The 15255-nt window shown below is 44.5% G+C and overlaps 1 protein-coding gene across 5 annotated transcripts in view; it reads left to right on the plus strand.

The window, feature by feature from the left end:
* Positions 1-14833, plus strand: part of PIK3AP1 (phosphoinositide-3-kinase adaptor protein 1) — a 113891-nt gene extending 99058 nt beyond the window's left edge. For 4 of the 5 annotated variants that reach the window (XM_036829559.1, XM_036829562.1, XM_036829561.1 and 1 more), the window contains 3 exons: positions 3326-3396; positions 4702-4820; positions 12382-14833. In XM_036829559.1, the coding sequence (XP_036685454.1) occupies positions 3326-3396; positions 4702-4820; positions 12382-12439 (248 nt within the window). In that variant the 3' untranslated portion in view covers positions 12440-14833. Of the gene's footprint in view, positions 1-3325; positions 3397-4701; positions 4821-12381 lie in introns of those variants that run through there. The other variant, XM_036829564.1, reaches the window with a different exon arrangement.
* Positions 14834-15255: the final 422 nt, after the last annotated feature.

Genomic DNA, 15255 nt, shown 5'->3' on the forward strand with positions numbered 1-15255 from the left:
AGGATTTTATTTTACTCTGTGGCTGTAGACTGCATCCAGGCCCTGTTGCACAGTTATCTATTGCTATGTAACAAACTATCCCAAAATGCAGTGGCCTGAAACATAATCATTTATTTATGTCTGATTCTAAACTCAGCCAGGAGTCAAGTGGGAATTGTTCACCTCCACCCCCTGTGGTCAGTTGGGGTCACTCATGTGACAGTATTCAGTTGTAAGCTTGGCATGGGCTGGAGCATCCACGATGGCCTCTCACTCTTCAGGGACTCTCTACATATGGCCTCTAATTCAATAGCCTGAACTTCTTGTATGATAACAAGATCCATAAAGGGAGCATTCCAGAAGGACAAGCCCCAGTGTGCAAGTACTTATCGAGCTTTGGCTTGCATCACACTTGCTAACGTCATATTGGCCAAAGTAAGTCACATGGCTAAGCCGAGAGGGAGGTGAGGAGGAGGCTATACAAAGGTATGGACACTGGAGGTGAGGGCCCTTGGGTCACTAGTGGATAATCTGCCATTTTGAGACTGGTGATGATGATGATGATGATAGCTGCCATAATTAATCAAATGCTTGCTCTTACAGGCTCTGTGCCAAGCCTGTTACCGTGCGGTCTCACTCTATACAGCAGTGCTGTGAGACCAGGGAACAGAGGCTTAGGTTAGGCATCTTACCCTGGGTCACTTGGAAATTAAGCAAGGCATCTGGGATTCACATCCAGATCTCTCTGTGTGCTCCACCATGGGGACGTACTGCCTTCCAAAGAGAAACAGTTCCCAGTGCAAGGAGGGAGAGTGAGGATGGCCCAGCTCTGATCCACCAACTGCCCCTCAACCCCCAGAGTCATACCCTAAGAACAGCACTGTTTTATTATGGTGCAGCCGTCATCTCTTGGGAACTACAGGGAAACAGTTGCAGGTTAAATCTGGTTGTGACTAAAATTTTAAGCACAAAATATTAGTGTTATGTTTAAGAGAACAAAAGTTTCGTTACAGAAAGACGATTGACCTTCTGCTAAGTTGTCTGGTTCAAGTTTCTTAAGGATCATATATATATGGTCATTTTTTTTCTCTCATTCATTCCTCCACCAGATATTGAGGACGGCTCTGTGCATATGGAGCTAGACTGTAAACTGGAGACATAAAGCTGAAAAAGAAATAGGGTCTGTCCTCAGGGGACTTATAATGGAGTAGAGAAGGTATAAAAATAGTACCAGTTAGATGCTTGTCTGATCCTTCTTCCCTGGTGACAGAAGCCTGGCAAGGGGTGGGCACTGCCCCCTTCCCCCAGCAAGAGTGAAGATGATGGGGACTGGGGCCAGAGCCTCCTACCAGTGGTGCAGTCCAGACAGGTTGTGGCCAAGCAGGTCATCAGCCTTGGAGAGAGGAGAGGGCCAGCCAGAGCTGATAAACCAGGAGCGAAGGCTCAAAGCCAAACGGTGGGAGTTAAAAATTCAGGAACACCAAGGGAAGGGACAAGGGGAGCTGTCTGGTGCCAATTTCCAGGATCCTGGAGCCAGTGCCTGGACAGCTTTTTGCTCCCTCCTAGTGGATAAACTTTGGAAGGAGTCTGGTTCGTTGTAAGGGAAGGGGATGAACAATGATGAATGACGTGGGAGGCTTGGCTCCACAGGGATGGGAGCCCGTGGATGGGAGGGTTTACTTTCATTTGGGGGAATCTGGAAAGGTTTCGATAGCATTTGTCCTGAGCGTTGGGGACTGAGGAGGTTTTCGATTTGTGGATAGGGGTGGGCTGGGGGGAGCAGGGAGAAAAGGACATTCTGGCTGAGCGAACAGTGTTATGTGTGGGTAGCTGGAGAGAAAGAGACAGGGTCGGGCTTCCCTGGTGGCGCAGTGGTTGAGAATCTGCCTGCCAATGCAGGGGACATGGGTTCGAGCCCTGGTCTGGGAAGATCCCACATGCCGCAGAGCAACTAGGCCCGTGAGCCACAATTACTGAGCCTGCGCGTCTGGAGCCTGTGCTCCGCAACAAGAGAGGCCGCGATAGCGAGAGGCCCGCGCACCGCGATGAAGAGTGGCCCCCACTTGCCGCAACTAGAGAAAGTCCACGCACAGAAACGAAGACCCAACACAGCCATAAATAAAAAAAAAAACAAAAACAAAAACAAAAACAAAAACAAAAAAAACCTTAAAAAAAAAAAAAAAAAAAAAAAAAAAGAAAGAGACAGGGTCACGTGCTCCTTAATAGACTAACTCTGAATCCCCTGGTTTCTAGAAATATTTTCGACACATTATTTTAAATTTAAAAATCTGCCTCCAAGAAACAATCCAAAATTATAATCTTAACTTACTCTCATCAAGCTAACATCTAAATTAATTAGGTCAAAGTTGGTACCATAATGAAGTCAAAACTAAGGCAATTTACCTATAAACTAATATGATGAGGAGCTATTTTGAGTGGAAATTCAGCAGACCTAAGATCTGGCAATACTGTTAAAGGCAATATTGGTAAATTAAAGTCAGAGTTTTAGTTGATTAACTGTTATTCTTCCTTCTTCACTGCTAGACCAATCACGTTCTTGAGCTTGTTGTAATGCTGTGCTGTCTGATACCATAATCCCTAGCTACATGTGGCTATTTAAATTTAAGTTCATTAAAACTAAATAAAATTTAGTTCCTCAGTTGCACTAGCCATGTGTCTTACTAGCTACCAAATTGGATAGCACACAACAGAACATTTCCAGAAAGTTCTACTGGAAAATGCTGTTTCAACGAGGTAGGTGATAAATCCCCAACTTACATCCTTGAGCACCTAAACTCACACAGTCATGGTTCCTACCCTGCGTGTAAATTATACTTTTGAATCTGTGCTTTGTGTTTTGTGTCACACTGGCCCCTTTTTAGAAGGTATGTATACATGTGTGATACTCGCACATGCTGTAATTCCTAAATAGGTACAAAAACTTCAGCAACAAAAGTTGTTTGCAGATTTTAGACATACCACTGAACATGTGAGAACTAGAGCGTCTCTGCTTTCTTGTCTGTCAGATCGGAGCTCTAATATCAGGTAGGGTTTTCATAGGGATTAAATGCAGTCATGCTTTTAAAGCACGTAACGTGGGGTAAGCCCTCAGTAAATGGTAGCTATAAAGCAAAAAGTGGTAATACAAAGATGAACCATTTCATTTCATGCTGAAAGAAAAACTGAACTCTAATAACATGGTAATGTTATTAGACGGCAGCATTTTGAAGAATCCCGTATGCACAGCTTGTGTACTGTTTCTGTCAGGAAGTGAGAGCCAGAGTTCTGCAATTTACTTTACCGTGAGAGAATCCACAGTCCAGCTGATTTTGTTTGCACCCTTTAGGCAGCGCGAGTAACCGATCCAGCACCCGGAGCCTCCTCAGTGTGAGCAGCGGGATGGAGGCGGACAACGAGGTGAGAGCCGGGGCCCGCACCCCCGTACGTCTTGTCCCGGGGGTCGTTTCCCTGCAGGAAATAGAAATCCAGGTGAAGGAAGCCCGACACAAAAGGTCACCTGTTGTAGGATTCCGTGTATATGAAATGTCCAGAAAAGGTAGATCCATAGAGACAGAATGCAGATCGGTGGTTACCAGGCCTGGGGGATAAACTGCTTAAGGGGTGCAGTGTTTCCTTTGGGGGGGGTCATGAAAATGTTTGGGGACTAGATAGAGATGGTGGTTGCACAATATTGTGAATGTACTAAATGCCACTGATTGTCCACTTTAAAATGGTTCATTTTATGTTATGTGAATTTCACCTCAATAAAAAGAGGGGAAGAAAGGAAGAGAGGGAAGGAGGAAGGGTTAAGCCAAAAGGGGCATCGGTGAGAGGGAACTGGATGAGTATCAGGGATTCCAGGGGCAGTGGTCACCTTTCGGGGCTTGGGTCAGGAGCGGGGCATGCCACAGCCGGAGCCACTGGTCAGTGTACCCCCCGAGGCCACACGCTCTTTTGTCTCCTCTTGCCTGTGGGTATCTCCTTTTTCTCTCACTGCGCACTGGCCTTTTCTGCTTCTCCACATGTATAGTGGCAGACAGTCCCCTGAGAGCCGCAAGGTCTCTGAGCAGAGTGTAAGTTGCTGCCTTAGGCTGAGGCCCAACATGGGTCAGGGTGTGATCCAGTGACCAGCGGCTGGGATGTGCGGGTGAGGTCACATGGGTCACTGCCAACCCAGGAGGCTCCCTGAGGCAGGGTCCTAGGGTTGGGCCGCCCACCAGTGCACGGCTTGTATTACCCTGTGACTGAGGACCAGTCACCGTTCTGTTGTCCCAAAATGGGACTTCTGTTTAAAAATAAAATTTCTCCAGCCCTATCTGGTTACATAGAGCAATGCTCCTCAAACTTTAACATGCATAAGAAATACCTAGGATCTTGTGAAAATGTGGGTTCTGATGGAGCAGGTGTGAAGAGGATCCTGAGACCCTGTGGTTCTCACAAGCCCCCAGGCGATGGTGATGTTGGTGGCCCACATGTCACACTGAGTAGCAAGGAACAAGAGCTCGAATCGCTAAAGATAATTTGGGTCTGATGGTCTCCTCAGTGACTCTGGGAGTCAAAGTCAGTGGAAAACTGCCCTGGTATTGCTGGGTTGATTATCAGTCAGTGAGTAACCTTCAGCCAAAGCCTGGGGAGGGCTGAGGAGCTTGTGGGATGGCAGTGTCCAGCTATGGTGTTGCTTAATGTGATTTTCACCCTTCTTTCTCATCTTTTTTGCTGTAGGATAATGAAGCCCCCGAGGTTACCAGAAGTCGTAGTCCAGGCCCCCCACAAGTGGACAGCACACCCATCGTGCCCCTTGAGAGGCCCCCCAGGGTGCCGCCCCGAGCTGCCTCACAGAGGTAACATCGAAGCTGACGGGACATTTCTTCCTCACTCTCTGAGTTTCAGGGGAGTGTAGGATCTGGGGACATCTTAAATGACCTAAGAATAAGCGCAGAGTGGTTGAGAATCTGCCTGCCAATGCAGGGGACACAGGTTCGAGCCCTGGTCTGGGAAGCACATGCCGCGGAGCAACTAGGCCCGTGAGCCACAACTACTGAGCCTGCGCGTCTGGAGCTTGTGCTCCGCCATAAGAGAGGCTGCGATAGTGAGAGGCCCGCGCACTGCAATGAAGAGTGGCCCCCGCTTGCCACAACTAGAGAAAGCCCTCGCACAGAAACGAAGACCCAACACAGCCATAAATAAATAAATAAATTAAAAAAAAAAATTCCCCATTAATGGATATTTGCAAAAAAAAAAAAAGACCCAGCTCTTTAACCAGGGCACTTGCTCAAAATGTGTTTCCTATGTCAGTGATTGTCTTCGACCTGAGTTGTCTGATCTGGTAGCCACTAGCCACATGTGGCTATTTGAATTAAAATTATTAAAAAAAAAAAAAAAAAGAATAAGTGCAGAGCTAGACTCACTGAATAGCATACTTTGGACACATTTCAATGTGGACTCTTCATTAACTTAAGGGATGCTTTATTCAGTTGCACATACTCTAAATAACAAATGCAATATTTTGTCAGTGAACTACATTGGTAAAGGTCAATGTTTTGCATAATTTTTTTCTGGTTAGAATTCAGCTCATGAATAACTAATTCCCTTGGCCGCATAGTGGGGACAGTGCCTTTTGGGGACCAGGAGATAAGAAGGAATTGGGAATGGAAATAAAGGTGAGAGGCAGCAAGGTGTGGTGGTGGGGAAACACTGCCAGGGGAAGTCTCTGGCAGCCACTTGTGAACTTGGATGAATTATTTAACTGTCATGTGCCTTAATTTCCTTGTCCATAAAATGGAGATAGTAGGAACTTCCCTGGCGGTCCAGTGGTTAAGACTCTGAGCTTCCACTGCAGGGGGCTCGGGTTTGATCCCTGGTCCGGGAACTAAGATCCTTCATGCTGTGTGTGGTGCAGCCAAAAAACAAAAAAACAAAAAACGGAGATAGTCAATGAACTTCCTCACAGAGTCGTAAGGATTGTGTTTCTGGCCCTTAGTAAGAGCACAACAGTCTGAGTGTTTTTTATGCAGAAGGATGAGCCCATGGAGATTTGCAGCTGGGCATTAGACAAAAGAGTGTGACTGACTTATGGGGCTCTGATGTATGTCTTTGTTTGTGTTCAGGCTTCTGGCAGGAACCTTTTTAAGGTCTTCTGGAGTCACAGAAGAGGTGGTCAAAGCTAGCTTGTCTGCCAAGGCAGAAAGGAGCCTTTGGGAATAAAAGCCTAGGCTTGCCTTGGGAGTTTAATTCTTTGATGTCTGAAATACAATGTGAAGCGGGGTTGGGGGGGCGATTGGGGGTACGGGGAGGGGCGCGCGGCGGGGGGGAGATTAAAAGGATGAAGTTTTTTTAAAACTAGGATTTCTTTTTTTTTTTTTTGCATTTTGAAACTTGTAACTCAAATGAACCTCATCAGTGAAATTTGTTGAGAAAGTACCACAAGGAAGCTTTTCTTCTGCTTTTCTGGAAAGAGCCGCTGACTCTGCGCTGAGGATCTTTCCATTTCTCCCCTTGCTATTACCGCTTTTCCGTGTGCTCCCAGCAACATTCACGTACTGACACTTGCTACACAAGCCTCCCTCAGTCCCAAGCTGCTTCACACTCACGGAGCATGTTTCCCTGGTGTAGAATAGAGTTCACATATTAGAACATTAGCCCTAGAAGGAACCTTAGCGATAACCTAGTCCAATCACCTGAATTTGCATAATGTTCTGTTGCTTGAAAATTATATATACTTGGGGATTGGGGAGGGGTGTTTGTGGAGAGCAACTGTGGTAATAAATGCTAATATTTATTGAGGGCTTACTATGTGCCAGGTGTTCTGTTAAACACACTAAATGCATTAGCTCATTTAAAATTCTCTTCACAACTCTAGGTGGTAGATATTTAGTGTTATCCCATTTTGCAGATGTAGAAACTGGGGCTTAAGACTGGATGGAGACTTTATGTCTGTGGCAGACCTAGGTGTGCCTGACTCCAGGGTCCAGTCTTTTAGTCATTTTGTTACACCTGTCCAAGGAAGTCCAGGTGTCATGGGAGAAGATACAAGATCTAAGACCTTTTATTCCTGAAGGTAAAGACTTTGGAGGCAGTTATCTAATTGTGCCAAGATTAAAAAGAATGTCAATCTCCAATATATAGCTACAAAGACTCTGTGGGATTTTGTCTACAGGAGAGAGAACAACCAGTGAAATGGGTTCCAGAAATTAAAGGCTGGAAACTGGGATGCATTTAATGTGTAAAGAGAGATGGCAGATGAATTGTTTTGGGGGAGTCTGGAAACATGTTGTGAAAAAGATGGGGAGAGAAAAGGAGGAAAACATATGTTACTAAAGAAATGGTGTTTGCAAAGAAATCTCTGATAGAAACGGGGTTTGGGTGCATTTTTGCTGTGAAGATTGGAAAAGATGCAATTGTTCTGAAAGTGTGTATGTAATTTTCATAATAAAATGAGGAGATGTTTGAGCAAAGAATAAAATGGGCCTCTCTCCTGAATGCTTGACCCACTGACGGACAGGAGGGGAGGCTGACCTTGGTGGTCTCCATTCCACTTCCAGATCTGGGAATTGGCAGCTCTTCCCCACTCACGTTCTCCTGAACCCCCCTTTCTCTCAAATAGCACATCTGCTCATCACTCTCTCCAGTCCTGGTCCCTTCCTCTTCTCACTCTGCATGCTGACCCCAGAGCTTGAATTGTCAGCAATGACTCCAAGTCTCCATCTCCATCTGTACCTTGGCCTTCTGTTTCCTACTGTTCATTGGGAACTTCACCAGGTGTCCAACCAAGATCTCAAACGCAGCCCATTCAAAACTGAACTCATCATCCAACCTGCCATCCTCTGCCCCAAACTGCCTTCTTCTCACCACTTCCCAGCCTGAGACGTGGCACTATTCTCTCTCTTCCCCAAGCGCCTGTCCCGGACTCAGCCTCCATCCCTGCCTCCCACGCAGCTCCCCAGGCTCTGTTCATTTTGCTGCCCTCGCAGCTTTCAGATCTACCCCTCCTCTCCATCTGCCAGTGCCTCAGTTCGTCCCTGTAGGCCCACACTCACCTCCCTGCCTCCAGTCAGTCCCTCCTCCACTGCACCAGAGAGTGCCCTTTCTAGAGCAGAGATAGCTGGTGATGTCACTTCCTGGCATGAAAGCCTTAAATTTAATTCTGTATTTTTTAGCATGCCGTGGCCCTGAGTCCCACCCCTCTCTTGTAGTCACTGATGTTTCCCCCTTAAGAATTCCTAGTGAGCTGTGTCATTTTGTACTGTCTTTGCTCAATCTGTTCCTTTTGCCTGGAATGCTGTCTTCCTACTCCCTTCCGATCTCTGCTTAGAAAATTCCTACACATCCTTTAGGACTCTGTCCAAACATTACCTCTTCTGTGAAGCCTTCCCTGATGTTCCTATGCAGAGTGAACCTTCTTGTGGTTCCCCAAATACCTCCATTATAATTCATCCCAGGTTGTGGCCCTTGTTTACATACCTGTCTCCTCAAGTAGATGGTAAACCTCAAAAGAATAGAGATTGTTTTTGTTTGTTTGTTTGTTTGTTTTTAAAATTTTATTTATTTATTTATTTTTGGCTGCTTTGGGTCTTTGCTGCTGCGCGCGGGCTTTCTCCAGTTGTGGCGAGCGGGGTCTACTCTTTCGCTGTGGTGCACGGGCTTCTCATTGCGGTGGCTTCTCTTGTTGGGGAGCACAGGCTGTAGGCGCGGGGACTTCAGTAGTTGTGGCACACGGGCTTGGTTGCTCCATGGCATGTGGGATCTTCCCGGACCAGGGATCAAACCCATGTCCCCTGTATTGGCAGGCAGATTCTTAACTACTGCGCCACCAGGGAAGTCCCTAGAGATTTTTGATTAGAAAAAATTTTTTTTCCACTCTCCCCAGCACAGAATGGAGTTAAATCGGTAATTGGCGCCTGCTAGGAATTTAGCAAATATTTATCATGCAAGTGAATGGGTGGACGGATAGATTGCTGCTGCTTGGGTTGACAGCTAACCATCAAGTCGTGTACCACAGTGCAGGTGGGTTACAGATTAGTGGAAAGAAGCGTCACATTCCCACCCGCTGTAAGTTCCCAATATATTTATACTTGAAAGTTAGGAAAGGCAGATGGTGACAAGAACAGGAGCAGATGCATTATATCTTTGCATGGCATTTCCCTTGCAGGGCATTAGTCCCTATAGAGTGGGCAGCTGACAGTGTCACACTCTGCATAGGTAAAGTCCTGCCAGTAGAGAAAAAAAAAAAGCCAACATCTTGCTGAGCCATTGCCCCCTTGTTTTTTTTTTTTTTTTTTTTTTTTAAAGCACTTTTCTTTTTTATATCTACTTTATTTATTTATTTTATTTTATTTTTGGCTGTGTTGGGTCTTCGGTTCGTGCGAGGGCTTTCTCTAGTTGAGGCAAGTGGGGGCCACTCTTCATCGCGGTGCGGGGACCGCTCTTCATCGCGGTGCGCGGGCCTTTCACTATCGCGGCCCCTCCCGTTGCGGGGCACAGGCTCCAGACGCGCAGGCTCAGTAGTTGTGGCTCACGCACGGGCCCAGCCGCTCCGTGGCATGTGGGATCTTCCCAGACCAGGGCTCGAACCCGTGTCCCCTGCATTAGCAGGCAGATTCTCAACCACTGCGCCACCAGGGAAGCCCTGCCCCCTTGTTTTTTAATATGTTTTGCCATTTACTAGTGATTTGCCAATCACTAACAATCTATGCGTTCCCCTTTAAGGCGTTGCCTAGGTACTGCCAAATCAGAACATACTTCTGAAGGCCTCCTGGAGTACCAAGAGTTAATCCTTTAGCTGCTGACTTGTAAAGAGATCTGTGAAGTCCCTGGGGGGTGGGGGGTAGTGGTCAGAGAGTAAGGGGACTTGGGCCGGAGGCTATTTACTAATAGGGAAGCTTAAAGATATTTTTAACAATGTTGTGATCGTACAAAAGCATACCATCTAAATAATAGGCCTGCTTTAAAAGAATGTAACCAACATTAGGATTGCTGGGTTCTTGAACCAAGCTTATCATCAGCACAGACCTCACCCTCAACACAGAGGAAAAAGCAGCCAGTGCCCAGGTCTCTGGACTGGACAATCCTGTCTCCAGCTCCAGCTTCCCAGCGTCCTGGAGAGGCCGTCTCCCCCACAGACCACCACTTGATTCTGATTTAGTAACCTTTACTTCCATGGTTCTGATATGTCTGTAATCACAAACCCATTTTCCTGAGATGGGGCTTCCAATCCTTAGCTGGGTTGTTCATCAGAATGAAATATGGAGATGGTTTGCTTGTAGACTCACCCCAACTGCAGAGTCGGGCAGCAGAGGAAGAGGGACCAGTAGGGAATCGTGACTCTCTTTGTGATGGAAGGTAAAATGTAAGGCTTATGGGGCATACGTGGGGAAAAGGTCTAAGAATACATCTTTAATCATAATAATAAAATTATTAGCTTTACCTCTTGAGTGCCTACTCTAAGCCAGGAAGTGCTATCCACTTTCCAACTGTCATCTCACACAGTATAGGTATCTGTAATTCCAATATAGATACCTATATCTGCAATATAGGTATCTTTACCTCTGTCTGGCAGATGAGAAAGAGGTTCAGAGAAGTTGAACTTATTCTTCAGATGTGTGCATAAATGCCTCTGCCATATGTTCTCATAGGTTCTGAATGTGCCCTATCAAAACATTCAGTGCAGTGTACTGATTTTCCCTATTGTCTGTCTCATCCATATATTCTCAGCACCTTGAGGGAAAGATCCATGCCCATTTTACTTGCTGTTATATCCCACACCCAGGAGTAGATGCACAGTAGATAAATGTTTGTTGAGAGGAAGGAAGGAAGCAAGGAAGCCAGCCTAAGCTTACTCAAGTGATAAGTGGTATCACCTGACTGTCCTTCAGCTTTCTCCTTTAAGCCCATGGTTCACAGGGCAGGTCAGGCGATGGAAGGAGACTGTCCATTTGTTTTCTCTGGATAAAGAGACAATCACACAAAACCATCTACTCCCAGGTGCCACTGCAGGACCTCCTGAGGATGTCTGTTGTTATTCTTTTCTACTTCTGCCTCCCTCTCTGGCTCCTGAAATGGCCTGTCTTTTCCCAACTCTTTTGTCGTTTCCTTGACCTACGCAAACTTGCATTCAAGAGACATTTAGTAAATATTTACTCATTGATTCATTCAGTCCTTAAGTACGCAGTTCCAGGGTAGCACAGTTCAATTACAGCACCTGACAAAGCTCTCTTTCTTGACTTATTGACTTGCTTCCAAGAGAATTAAATATTGGTTTTACAGCACACTTGTGGAAATACCATCTGCAGTTGTTGAACCCTCTGTAAATACATTCACCCAGGTCTGTCTGGAGTATCATTTAGTACTGTTCAAAAACCATGTAGCCTAATGTGGAGGGAGGCTTCTAGGAAAGCAGACATGGAGTTGGGACAGCACACTTAGCGATCCCAGGTGGAAGTAGTTGTGAGAAGCTGACTTCAGAAATTCTCAAGTCCTCTCTCAAGGGATCTCCCCACTGCAGTATGTCTCCTGTCTGGCTGCATATTTGAATCACTGGAGTTTTAAAATAAAGGTTTTATTATTATTTAGGTATGGCAAGGTCAGCAGATCAGGAGACGACTGCCTTTGAATAGGTAGTTCGTTATACTCCTAGATCCCAAGAGGAGGGGGGCACATTATGCTGGGGTAGGGCACACAGGAAAGCCCCAGGTTTAGGCAGGAGAAATGGCAGGGAGGGGAGAAACATGGGCAAGAGCCTTTATTTTGGGTTCTGCAGGAAGGAACAAATGAGGCAGGCTAGGCAGATTAAGGATTGGCTAGTTTGAATAATTTCAACAGGCTCCGGGGCAAAGGGGCTGTCTCTAGTTGTCTGGCACCTGGCCCTGGGGTGATTAGGGCAGTGGATAGTGGTCCCGAATGTGGGAGTCCCATTAAAGGACGTGGTTGGGGTGTGGACTCTGGACTGGTTAGTTTGCATGTGAAAGGTGTGCTCACTGCAGGTTGTTTGCTATCCCTAGGAATTAGCTTACCCTAGGAGGGGCAGGCCCTCCAGGATCAGCCAGGGCCCAGATGTCAAAGCCTCAGAAAATAAACAACATGGTTAATATAACTGGTTGAAGGAGGGACACTATTTGAGAGTTGTGATGCTTATACCCTATCCTCCAGAGATTATGATGGAACAGGTCTGGGATTGAGCCTGGCAACTGTTATTTTTCAAAGCTCCACTGGTGATTCTAATGTGCAGCTAGGATTGCAAGCCACAGCTTAGCATGTATGCCACTGAAAGGTCCGTATGTTTCTCCACTTTTATTAATTGAAGAACATGTCCTTTGCATAGTATACCAAGTTTGCAACAAATCATGGATGCCTAAGAACTAGTTAATTAAATTCATTTGATAATAATTGCGTTATCTTTCATTTCAGGCCTCCAACCAGGGAGACCTTCCATCCTCCTCCACCTGTTCCACCCAGAGGTCGCTGATTCTACCTCCTAAAGCCTGCCTACTTCAGGACCTTGAGACTTGTGGTTTTCAGCCTGTTAATGATGTCTTCATGTTGAGTTTTATGGCCTGACTGCTGACCTTAAGACCCAATCTCATTGCTGATATTGTTGCGGCCCTGCTGGTCTGGGCTTTCCTTGAAGAAGATATTATTAAGGCACAAAGAGATGAAACTAAGGACTTCATTCACCATCATCAAGTATATTGATCCCTATTCTTGTTTGCCAAGAGGATGACGACTTAATTGGAATACTTACCTCTAATTTGGCATGTCAGGAGCCTGAAAAGATTGTTCAGAAATGTACATTACAAGTGATTTTACTGAAATGCACTTATATTAGGTCTTACTTATTTGCTAGTCCAATCTAATTTCTAGAAGTGATTATGATTTGACTTACAGTATCCAAGTAAGAAGATATGTACTAATTTTTAAATGATTCTTCAGCTTTTCTGTAGCTTCAGGAGGGTGTTTAAATGCCAGGGCTGGTCACATACAACAAACTCAAAAGGACTTTAGAGAGGGATTAGTCCTAACTCCTTTTATATAGAAGGCAAATCTGAGGTTTCACAGAAGCCTGGAACCAAGAATACTCAGTTGGTTAGAGGAAGAGGTGGGTCTAGAATCAGGACCTGCTGATTCCAGGTCACCATACTTTCCATCTCCAAATAGCCAAGCTCTCTCCCTCAAGAAATGCCCAGATGTAGAAATTTGGTCAGTGACTGACTATTGGCCTTCCAGAAGTTTCCTCCTTCCATATCTCCCAGGTATGGGACTATCAAGTATTTGGAGCATTTATAATTCAGTATGCTTGCAAAACAGTGATGCTACCAAAGAACATCTAAAAAATGGTTGGGAACCAGAAGCTTGGGATGCCAGGGACCCCACTTATTGCTCTGCACCCTTAGATGCAGAGCAGTAGATCTTAGTTCTGGCCATAGGAGAGAGGAGGACCTTCGACTTTTACTCTGCTGAGGGGTCAGAAGAAGAAGGAGGAACTTAAAATAGAAATAGTTATCTATTTCATTATATACACGTTATTACCACCAGGCTTGGGAAATTTGTGCAGAGAATGTAGAGCCTTAAACATATCATTAATTTTGAGTCCCTAGCACATAAATCTACCTTCAAAGCACAGGCCCTTAATTGATGCTTAAACATACAGTAAAATTAGTATCAGACCTATTTCTTTAAAAATTGTCAGAAATCTGGTGCTTCTCGATGAAATTATTCTCCATCCCACACAAAGATATAAAAGACATACTATTAAAGATCCATTTAAGTACAGTTTTATTGGGTCCTTTTGTAATGATTAATGGTTCTTTTTCAGTCAAATTCCTCAGTCCAGCAAACAAGGACTTATTGAAGTTAATAGCTTCTGAGATCTTGGGTTTTTGTTTTTCTGTTTTTTTTGTTTTGTTTTGTTTTTTCCTGACATAAAATACACTATTGGCGCTGGCCATTAAGAGAGTATTTGTGGAAATTTTACCTACCACAATGCCTGGCACATAGTAGCCATTTTGCAATAGTCCCTTTGCTCTCCTTGTCACTTATCTGGGAGAAATAGGGTAATATGAGATAAAAGGAGAACAAGAAATACAAGGTTGGTATGGTTATCCTTCCCCTTATTGATAGTCTCTGTTTTAAGTACATTTGATCTTGATAAAAGCTATACTTTTAAAGATATTTAGTACCTCTAAGCTCCCTTTTGGATGCGAAATTTAGATTTTTTTTTTTTTACATTCTTTGATTAACAAGCATTTAGATCAGTAACATGGCAAAACCTACTGCCAGCCAATGGTGTTACCATCTTTGTATGCACATCACTGTGCAATATTGGAATATTTTATTGCATTTTTATTCTTATATGAAAATAAGTGGAAAACATAAAATTGAAAGTGCTTATGAGATACCTGGGTTTCATAAATGTGACACACACTTGAGACACAGAAGGAAATGATCAGGAGTGCCAAGTCAAAATGACAAGTCTTAAATCCTCATTGAATGTTCACTGAACATCCAAAATGATTGGTTGTGTGTAAAAGTAAAAGAGGAAAATGAAAAATTTGGATGAAACACTGGGACCACGTTATCAAAGAATGTCTCTAATGCCCGGGTGAAATTTTTCATTCTCTAGAAACAGAACCATCCATTATAATGTAAATTTATTCAGCTTCCACACACTCAACTTTTGTATACATTTTTAGGAATACATTATGTAACAAAACCATGAATTTAAATACAATGAGAATCAGAAACTAAATTGTAGCTAGGTGTCAAAAGAGACAGTTAAAAAGTTCTCTATATGATGCCTTGGGAGACAGCTGTGCGGCCACCATCCTGCCCCAAGATTTTACAAACTGGCTCAATAGACAGTGAAGCTATTGGTCATATTCACTGCCATTGCCTTTGCCTCTAACTGTGCAAGGTACATTGTCCTCCAGTTCCCAGGCCAGCACTGTTCCTTCATCTTATATTAAAACCTGTGAGCAGACAACCCAACTATATGAGCAACACAGTATGAATACTGAGAGACTCTGAACAGGAGGTTTGTGTTGCAATCAAATAATTTAACTTGACGTATTTAATGATGTGAATAATCCCTAATGCTTTGCCATAATTAGGCAAAGTAATAGTATGTAAATGACTTCAATAAATATTTTTACAAGTCAAGCTAAGTTACCTACCCTCTCCCCCTCTTTTGTCTTACTTTGTTATTAAAAAAGAGAGATCCTACTCTGTCCTACATCACCTCAATAGCTTGGATTTTTAGATCCCTCTCCCATTTGCCCCTGGAAG

Source organism: Balaenoptera musculus, chromosome 16 (assembly GCF_009873245.2).
Source record: "Balaenoptera musculus isolate JJ_BM4_2016_0621 chromosome 16, mBalMus1.pri.v3, whole genome shotgun sequence".
NCBI lineage: Eukaryota > Metazoa > Chordata > Mammalia > Artiodactyla > Balaenopteridae > Balaenoptera > Balaenoptera musculus.